Source organism: Mesoplodon bidens, assembly GCF_964165515.1.
Source record: "Mesoplodon bidens genome assembly, chromosome: 5".
In the NCBI taxonomy this organism is placed as follows: domain Eukaryota; kingdom Metazoa; phylum Chordata; class Mammalia; order Artiodactyla; family Ziphiidae; genus Mesoplodon; species Mesoplodon bidens.
The window spans coordinates 96,783,790-96,794,181 of record NC_138161.1 but is presented as its reverse complement, the minus strand read 5'-3'; the positions used below and the strand labels follow the sequence as shown (position 1 = coordinate 96,794,181).

The following is a 10,392-nucleotide window of genomic DNA, read 5'->3' as shown; positions in this document are numbered from 1 at the left end:
TTATAATAAAAAGGTTAACAACGAACAGGTAAAATAAAATTCAAAATGGCAAAAAAAAGCTACATATAGTTGACTATTGGATAAGCAAAATTAATTGGTCCTCACGATGCACTGAGTATTCCAGCCAAGAACACCTCTCATTGCAGACAGCATAGTTTGAGACCTGTTTCCTAGTTTAGGTCCTGCTTACTTTACCCGCTTCAACTCAGGGAGCTTCAGTTCATATATCTAGGAAATGAAAGGATTAGGTTAGTTCACTGTTTTGTGCTTTCCAGTTCTGAGAAGCGGGTACATAAAACACGGGTCATAAACTCAAACTCCTACCGGTCACGGGTCATAAACTCAAACTCCTACCGGTGCCAAGCAGTTAATTCAAATGAGTGAATTAGTAAAGTGCTTGCCAGTCTAAAGCGGTTAGACTTTTTCGAGTTTAGGAAGAAATATAGGTGTTTGTGTGGAATTAAAGATGTGTAAATGCTAACAAATGAAAATGTAAAGAAAATAAGGACTTCCCTGGCGGTCCAGTGGTTGAGACACTGCGCTTCCATTGCAGGGGGCACGGGTTTGATCCCTGGTGGGGGAACTAAGATCCCACATGCTGCCTGGACCAAAAAAAAAAAAAAAAGGAAATAAAGGTGTGGGAACTCTGCGCTGCAGGTTTGCCATCTCGGGGCAGTTCACGACTGCGGTCAACTAGGACTCTGCAACCGGGCAGAAGAACATTGGGTGGGAAACCAGAAGTTAAAACAGACGAAGATCAAAACATCCAGCAATGATTCTAGGGAGTGAATTGTGCTCAAAATACCTGTCTACTTCAGCCTACAAGATTTCATCTACTAATGAAACTCAACAAACGCCACTTGAAAGGAAAGCTAGGTTTATTCTTCTCGTTAGCGCTCATCTTCCGCCCGCGATCGCAGCTGCGTAGCGCAATGCAGGTCCGGTGCCCTGTGGTCCCCCGGAGACTGCAGGCGCCACCGATTTTATACCTCCCGGGAGCGCCGAAGGGGCTAACCGGAGCCGCACATTGAAGGACTGTTGGGCCGGTACCTGGCAATCCCAAGGAACCTCTGGAGGAGTAAGTTGATTCGCTTCTCTGGGTGCCCAAGAAGAAAAAGTTGCACTGGATCCTGGGAAGGAGTTCTCAACCGGAAGATTTGCCGGGGGACCTGAGCGCTTCCTGTTTGGTAACTAAGGGCGATAAACGGTTGTTAGAGCTCCAGTAGCAACTACCCCGGAGCTTTGCGAGTTCCTGGGGTTGCCTCAGGTGCCGCTCACGGGCGATACGAGAAGGTGGATCTTACCTCTGCACCTTTTCTGAGGCCCCCTATCTGTTTGTCATCATGAGTAGTGAATTCCTGGCGGAGCTGAATTGGGAGGAAGGGTTCGCCATCCCGGTGGCGAACGAGGAGAACAAGATACTGGAAGATCTGGTAAGGATCAGGTGAAGGAGGCGGGGGAAGAAGGGGTCTGTTGGGGGACGTTTTCTAGTTGGCAGAAATACCCCAACACTTTTATTTCTCTCCGTTCTTTCCCTAATCCCATCTCTTCTCGGTCTACCTCTCTCCGGCAGCATCTCCTTCCTCCCTCACCTGCTAGCCCTTTTCGGTACTTGCTAAAGCATTAAAATCAATCAATCAATCAAACTGAAACTATAATTGATATTCACAACTATAAAGCTTGAATCTTTACTCCCTCCTCCTCTTCCACTCCTTGCACTCATTTCTAGCCCCCTGAGCAGTAGAGGGAAGGCTGGTTCTCGCGCCCGCTTTTTCCTTCCTCAGAATTAAGCGCAGTTTGCAAAGGGACTTCTGAGGTTTGCGTAGCAACAGTTATTTGCGGATGTTTGTAAACAAAACATGTTATGGTTGACATTTCTTTTTGAGTTACTGCCTATGATGTTTAAAGTGACTCGAAGAAATGTTTTCAAGAGGGATGTTCTAGTAAGTATGTATAATGTGCAATTTACAGCTTTTCAAAGTGAGGATTAAGTTGTCACAGAAATATATAAAATATTTTTGTAAGGAGTACTTTACACCAGCTTGCAACCAATGCATGGTCGTTGTTAAAAATAAAATTGCAACCAGCTCAGGAAACTTTGAAAACCAGTTAGCAGTCAGTCTAAAGTTCCATCACATGGCAATGTGTCGTGTGGAAGAGGGTCCAAGAAGACCGATGATGTTTACCCTACTTTAGAGAATGGAAGAGAAGGTCTTCTCTCCTCTGAGAAATGAAAATGAAAATCCTCCACTTTGTTTTTCGAAAATATGTTTTTCAAACTCTTCTGACTTATTTACTTATATCTAATGTAGATGGCTTCAGATTTTGGTTTTTGTTTTAAGTGAAGGACAGCATTAGGAAATATAAGAAATCTAGCACTGAGTACTGAGGACTAATAATAAGTATCCAGTCTTGGGTTCTGATCCTGTGTACCAGCACTGAGTCCACTTTTTCTTCTGTAAACTGGAGATAAGTAAAATAATTATCTCACAGGGTTGTTATACAGCTCTAAGGACTTTAATATAGGTTAAGTTCCATTCAAACGTTAGTTTTTGGTATTATTGCCATAATATTTGTCTCACAGGACTTTATATACATATTACTTGTAATAGCTATTTTAAAAAAATATTAAAGAGCAATAAAAAGAATAATGAGGGCCATAATCACTTCACTTGAATAAACTCTAATATTAAAAAAGCAACTCTTGAAAGTTTAAGATATTCAAACAGAAGAGAAGGGTATAAAATAAAAAATTCAAGATATTCCCTCCCCAAAGTACTCACTGTTGACCGTAGAAGTGGCTATCATGGCTTTAAACAAATATCCCAGACATCATGGTCTACAGGTATACACACAGAAAAGACAGGAGTATTATAAAACTGGGATCCTATTACATGTGCTGCTTTTAACATAGAAATTTAAATTTAATTTTACTTGTGTTTAAAAGGAGAAAATGATGGAATTGTTGAATTTCAGTGAGCATTACTTGGTTATAAGAGATAGTGGTTGCTGAAAGATTTCTTTAACATTAAGAAAAACTAAATGGTTAAATTAATTGTTTTAAAAAAACTTCTTTGCTTCATTTGTAGACAGTATGGGTTGACTCCCTGATCTTTCATTTCTCATCTTTGAAATGAAGAAATTAGCTCTCTTACCCTTCCTGCCCCCTTCTTTTCCCCATTAAAATAGTGGTTTTATTATTTTTATAGTATCAAGGTTTATTTTATTTTCATTCTATTCAGGGCCCTTAATTTACTCCAAGTGTTTAGTCTTAGTTTTATATTTGAAATGATTTAATGGTTGTTCATGCAGCCACTTTTACTAAGTTTACCTTTTTTTGAATTTTTCACTTTGATTCATCTTTTGACTGGTTGGGTACTATCCATGTGTGGGTTTCAAGAAGGACCCACAGTACTGTGCTTTCAATTCCTCACATCCCTTGCTGCCAGTCTGGTTCCTTGCATTGCCGATTTTACATTTATATTCCTTAAATCGTAGTATCAGATCTTCAAGATACTTTCTCTCTCCCCCTACTCCTTCCTCCTGGAGTCCTGTGTTTCCCAGTATGGACTATTTTCCCACGGGCCTATTTCCCAGATGTTAACTTGAGAATTCCCTTTCCTTTACTGGGTTGATGCTCTATTTCCTACATCACATAGCTTCTTTTTTCTCAGATTATTATTCCCTTATTTTATTTATTTATTTATTTATTATTTTTTTTGCGGTACGCGGGCCTCTCACTGTTGTGGCTTCTCCCGTTGTGGAGCACAGGCTCCGGACACGCAGGCCCAGCGGCCATGGCTCACGGGCCCAGCCGCTCCGCGGCATGTGGGATCCTCCCGGACCGGGGCACAAACCCGCGTCCCCTGCATCGGCAGGCGGACTCTCAACCACTGCGCCACCAGGGAAGCCCCTATTCCCTTATTTTAATGAAATACTTTCTTGTGTCTCCCTAAGAAGGGTCTATGGGGGGTAAACACTGTGACTGTCTTCACATATGATGGTAATTTGGCTGGGTAGAAGATCCTAGAATAAAAATAATTTTTCCACAGAATCTGGAAAGTATTGCCCTATTATCTTTCAGCAGTGTTGTTGGTGAGTAATCTGATATTAAAATGATTTTCATTTCTTTGTAGCTTACTTTTTTAATCTCTGGAAGCTTTTAGGGTTTTATTTCATCTTTACATAGAAATTTTAATTTTGGCAACTATATCAATCATATTTTTAATTTTCAGGTTATTTGCTTATTGCTTTTTTGTATCACATGGTCTTGTTTTAGGAGTACATTATCATTTACAATCTCTCTGAGTGTGTGTGTCTGTGTGTGTGTGTTTAGTTCTTGTCTTTTGTGTCCTGAATTATCTGTTTTCTTTGGGATCTTTTTGTTTGTTTATCTTGATGTCCCTCACATTATGTAAGTTTTCATTATATATCTGGTGGTCCTTGCATGTCATTTTATATTGAAGAAAGAGGCAATAAAATGTTATCTGGGAACTCTATGGGGAAGGAATTATCAAGTTGTGGAGAGTTAATCATTATGCTTTCATTTAAAAAGCAGATGCTTTTGCTCTGGGTTCATTATGCAATGATAAAAATCATAATGAAGAAAATAATCTTGATGAAGAAAATAAAAGTGATAAAGCACCAAACAACACAACAGCTAAATATGTAAAAGTAAAAGCTATTATAAATGCAAGTAGGCCTTGACAAAAATATGTAGTGAGATACTTCAATATTTACTTCCTCAGAATTAGACAACTCTAATAGACAAAAATAGAGATATAAAAGATATGACTAATACAACAAAAATAAGAACATAGAGAACACATATCCCTTAAGTAGGATATGTTCATAAAGCATTTACAAAGGTAGATTATGTAGTAGACCAGAACAAAAACCTAAAAATGAGTGATCAACCTTAAATACAGTAGGCTAAGTGAAATAAGCTGGACACAAAAGGACATACTGTATGGTTCCACTTATACGAGATAACCTAGAGTAGTCAAATTTGTAGAGACACAAAGGAGAATGGTGATTTCCAGGGGCTGGGGTAAGGGGAATGGGGAGTTGGTATTTAATGGGTACAGAGTTTCAGTTTGGGAAGATAAAAGATTTCTGGAAATGGATGGTGGTGATGGTTGTACAACATGTGGATGTACGTAATGCCACTGTACTTAACGTACACTGAGAAAGGATTAAAATGGTAAATTTTATGTTTTATATATTTTATAACAATTTAAAAATGAGTGATGGAAAATTTATAGGTCACATTTTCTGATCATAAGCCAATAGAATTTATAATAAACAATTTAAAAAATTATCCGCCATTGTTAGGAACTGAATACTTGCGTGCCTTCCCCCCCACCCCTGCCCCATTCATATGTTGAAGTCCTAAACCCCGCCCCGCCCCGCCCCGCCCCCGTGTGATGGTATTTAGAGGTGGGGCCTTTGGGAGGTAATTAGGTTTACATGAGGTCATGATGACGGGGAAGGGGGAGCATGGGATTACTGTCCTTATGAGAAGAAGAGAGACCAGGGCTCTTTCTGTCATATGAGGTCTTTGTGAAGGCAGCCATCTGCAAGTCAGGAAGAGAAGTTTCACTGGAACGGAATTATCTGGCATCTTGATTTTGGACCCCCTAGCCTCCAGAACTGTGAGAAATAAATTTCCATGTTTTAGCCACCCAGTCTATGATATTTTGTTATGGCAGCCTGAGCCGACTAAGAGGCCCATCTTAAATATTGATACTTAGGTGAGTTTCTCAGAAATATATTTCTGGATAGCTTTATATCAAAGAGAAATTGAAAGGAAAAAATCACCTTTTAGAAAACAATAAAAGGAGACTGCTTCATACCCACACCCACGGGAAACGGCAAAAATCTTAGAGAAAACTTATAGCCTTAACTGCCTTTATTTTAGATCAGTGTCTTAGCTTGGGTTACTACACCAGAGTAACATAGACTGAGTGACTTAAAAAGCAGACATTTATTTCTCACAATTATGAAGGCTAGAAGTCAGGATCAGGGTGCCATCATAGCTGAGTACCTATGAGAGCCCTCTTTCTGGCTTGTAGATGGCTGCCTTCTGGCTCTGTTCTCACATGGCTAAGAGAGAGAGTGAGCTCTGGTCTCTCTTCCTCTTCTTATAAGGACACTAATCCCATTATGAGGGTCTTACCCTCATGTCATAGTTTAAACCTACTTACCTCTCAAGGGCTCCACCTCCAGATAATATCACATTGGGGATTAGGGTTTCAATATATGAATTTGGGGGTGACAAATATTTAGGTCATAAAAATTAGTAAGACAAAAAGTAAAGAAACTAAGAACTCCTCTTAATAAGTTTTAAAAAAGAACAATAAAGTAAAAAAGAGAATTAAAATAAAAACTGAAATTAATGAAATAAAAAGCAAAAAATACATATTTATTATTACAGTTGACCTTGAACAGTGTGAGGGTTAGGGGGTGCTACCTGCCCTCCCCGCCCCCCCCCCAGCAGTGGAAAATTTGAGTACTGCTATCTCTGTCTCAAAAACAGGGAACTGATAAATGACTCACCCAAGGGCAGGAAGCTGAAACAGTTTGGATAGAATCAGGAATCAAACCTTAGTTCTTTTGATTCCCCATATTGTGATCTCTAAGCAAACACAAACTTTTCCCCACACTTAGTTAAAGATCTGTAAAATGAAAATATAGGTACGATATTTATTGAAAAAAAAAATCCCCATATAAGTGAAACCACAGTTCAAACCCAGGTTGTTCAAGTGTCACCTGTACTTAGTAAGTTTAATAAAATATAGGACATAACAAATGAGTAAATTAGTATTTATTTTTTTTCTTCCTTCATTAAAAATTCAAATATTTCTTCTGCATTTTAGTGGATGGTGTTGTGTACCTCCTGGGTTGTAGCCCCAACATGGGGAACCACAGCTCCAAACACTAAGGAAGCATATTTTTTGTTGTTGAGCTTTTATACTGCTTCGAGGGGTGACATACTCTAGTGGTCCTGAGAATCTGTGTTATAATTTCCTAAAGGTTTGTTTGTTTGCTTGCATTTACAATGTTTTGTTTCTACTCAGGGTTCTTATTCAAAAGGCACACAAAATTTATTAAGAAACAGGTTTTAAGCATGTGAGAGTTAGTTGTTCTGTTCTGTTAAGCTTAGCCTAAGTCTGTTGGTTTTGAATAGGAGTTCAGGGAGGAGCTATTATGCTTCATGTACAGCTACTTTTCAAATTTATGTTTCATGCTGTGTGTTTTTGTTACATCTTGTTGCTATGCTCTGTCTACTTTAGCTATCTTGTGGTTTACAGAATAGAATCTTATTAAAGTGCATTTTAGCAGTGGACCTGCTAACGCTGTAAATCGGAGAGAGATTTCTATTCTCTTTTAATATGGTGCTAATTTTCCCACAGAGCTATTTTATAATATTTAAAAGATTAGTAGATATTAGAAGTTTAAATGGATATTGCAAGAAGTGAAGTAAATGAGGATTTAATTTTCTTTTGATTTTAGATCCTTTTAATATGGTAAAAACTTACTAGGACTTCGGTTAATCATAGAATTTATTATTTACAGTTGTCAAAGCTGCGGGATGAAAGGTCAAGCTTTCAAGATCAGCTACGTGACTATGAAGATCGAATTAATGCTATGACTTCTCACTTCAAAAATGTTAAGCAAGAGTTCTTATTTACCCAGGTACAATAATGTTGAAATTCACATTGATTATATCATGTGTAGTCATGGAACATTTCACATTGCATTTACATCTATGATTTGATTTTAGAGATATTATAGGAGACTTTCGCATAACTCAATAATTATGAACATAACCTTGAACCTGAAAGTAGGTAGAAAAAAGACTTTTAGGAACTCTACTGCCACCAAATTCAAGGAATAATTAGTTCATTTGAAAAGAGAAATCATCATTCAAACAGTCTGATATAATATTAGTCAGCTGATTTTATGAGAAGGATACAGTGATGGCAGTGAGAAACTATGGCGTTAAGTGGAAGCAGACCTAATAAAACACATAATAGAGTTTCTGTCTACTTTAAAATTTTTCAGCACAACACCCTGGAGCCATTTTGAGTGGAGGCAAATAGTCCACACACTTCAGTAGCCCTTAGGACACGATGGTATTTTAGCATAGTTTAAGAATTGAATTTTATAATGATGATTCTGAGGTAATAGAAAAGTAAAATTATATTCAGGAAACTAAGGTAACTGGGAACAGTACAGTGCATTTTAGAAATATTAACACAAATAATAAAAATTAAAACAAAGTGATTAATTAAGTAAACATCTGTTTTATGGACAATCTATTCATGTGTAGAATCTCTTTCCCTGATGATGCCCAGGAAATCTGAAAGCTCTGTAAATCAGCATTGGAGAGTTTACTAACTTCCATCTGAAACTATTTTTTAAAAAATGCATCAACTTTCCTTTGAAGAAGTATGTAATTCTTAAAAATGAAAAAAGTCATGTTTTAAATACCAATTTATACTTAATATAGGTAAGTAACTGTTTTATGGGTTTTTACAAGTCTTATTAGAAAGTTATAAATTTAATGAACTTTCAAAAACAATCTCAAGATTTTTGTATCCTGATGTGATTTAGTAACTAATAAGCAGTTTGGAACAACATCTTTTCTTCAAGTTGTTAAACCACTGAGTTGGGGAATTGAGAAACGGAGATTTTCTGTAGGTGTATTTCATTATAGCCAAGCCTCAATTAAGTAGGACAATAGAGACAAAAGACAGTAAACTTCCTTCAACACTAACAGCCTTAATAATGTAAAAATAATACAAATGGTGATAACTTTGAAGCCCTACAAGATCAGTAGTCAACAAATACGATTTTATTAAGTAAAACTTAACACAAAGGCATCACTGTATATTAATATACTCTAGGACATATTTATAACCATCACTGTTTACATAATTACTTTAAAATTATCTCTGTTAAATAGAATATGTGATCAATTCTTATAAACATACCATTTCCTAAGTATTTTTAGTTTCATTTTTTATTTTTAAATAAATGAATTATATCTTTTAAAGTCTCAGTATATAAATTTTGGTTTTCAGCAGTTTCCCGAGACCAACATAATAACTGAAAACTGCTGACAACATTTTTTCCTAGCATATTCCATGAACTGACTTCTTACAACTAGTAAGCAACACCGACTACACTGAATCACAAAGTCTAATGTGGTGTAGGTTTCAGAGAAGTGGAATTAATAGTACTTGATCTAAGCATTTTGTGGGAACTTTGTTATTTTCTGTCTAGTGGATTATTATGAATATTTTATAATATTAAAATTTAAAAAGTTTCTGTCTTGTATATTATTCTGTAGTCTCTTTGCAAAGCCAGGGAGCATGAGATTGAAAGTGAAGAACATTTTAAGATGATTGCTGAAAGAGAACTGGGCCGAGTGAAGGATGAAATGCAACGACTGGAAAATGAGATAACTTCAATACGGGAAAAGAAAAGTGATAAGGAAGTATGTGTTGAAATGTTACTTAAAATTGTGTGCTATTGTTCCTCCTTCCCTCACCAAATAAACTTTTTTTTTTCCCATACGGCAAAGGCATTCTTTAGTTTCCTGACATTCACTTACATTGTTTTTTGGACAATGAAACTCACGTGGAGCTGTAATTTGAATCAACAGTGATAGAATGTTACATTTATTTTCTCAATATTCATTTACCAAAATAGTCATTGAGCCTTACTATGTGCAAACTACCATGCCGGCTGCCTGTTATATACCACACTAGGCATAATTTATAAGTGCTCCATTTTTAAAAGCTACATTAAAAAAAGCCACTTGTAATTTTGAATTTCATTGTTCAGTTAAAATTTTTACTTTTCATATTATCAGCTGGTGATTCTAATATTAAACTACTGTAACCTATTTTTTTCTTTCTTAGTTTTTAGTTACCGGGCTGGGAGCTCTTTCCAAATTCAATTCTTATCTTTACATATGTATATACTTATGGAAATGTATATATCTGTATCTCTATATGTATACATGCATGTATACATATGCATACATATATTAATTTGTATGTGTTTGCATATTGATCTGTTTTCTTCTTGTGAACCTAGATTTGTTAAATGAATACATTGGCAGAAATATTTTTATCTGCTTAACTACTGTATTTATTTTAAATAGACATGCTTCCAAAATTTCTATATAGAGGCAGCAATCTGATTGGAAATGGGGCTGAAGGGGACTTGTCTTGGGCTTGAGTTAGCATATCAAGTACATTATTTTTATTAAGGTTGTGTATCAGCTTGGGGTAGTTTTGGTGGAGTGACTAATGAGATTGCTCTAGGGGAGCTACCCTGAAGCCTTTTTTTTTTTTTTTTTTTTTGGCGGTACGCAGG

General features: G+C 36.7%; 1 protein-coding gene across 2 annotated transcripts in view; it reads left to right on the top strand.

Annotated features, from left to right (window-relative positions):
- Positions 1–1,192: 1,192 nt before the first annotated feature.
- Positions 1,193–10,392, top strand: part of CCDC39 (coiled-coil domain 39 molecular ruler complex subunit) — a 50,703-nt gene continuing 41,503 nt past the window's right edge. For both annotated transcript variants that reach the window (XM_081235800.1, XM_081235799.1), the window contains exons 1-3: positions 1,193–1,433; positions 7,579–7,698; positions 9,359–9,505. In XM_081235800.1, coding sequence (XP_081091926.1) covers positions 1,344–1,433; positions 7,579–7,698; positions 9,359–9,505 — 357 coding nt within the window. In that variant the 5' untranslated portion in view covers positions 1,193–1,343. The remainder of the gene's footprint in view (positions 1,434–7,578; positions 7,699–9,358; positions 9,506–10,392) is intronic.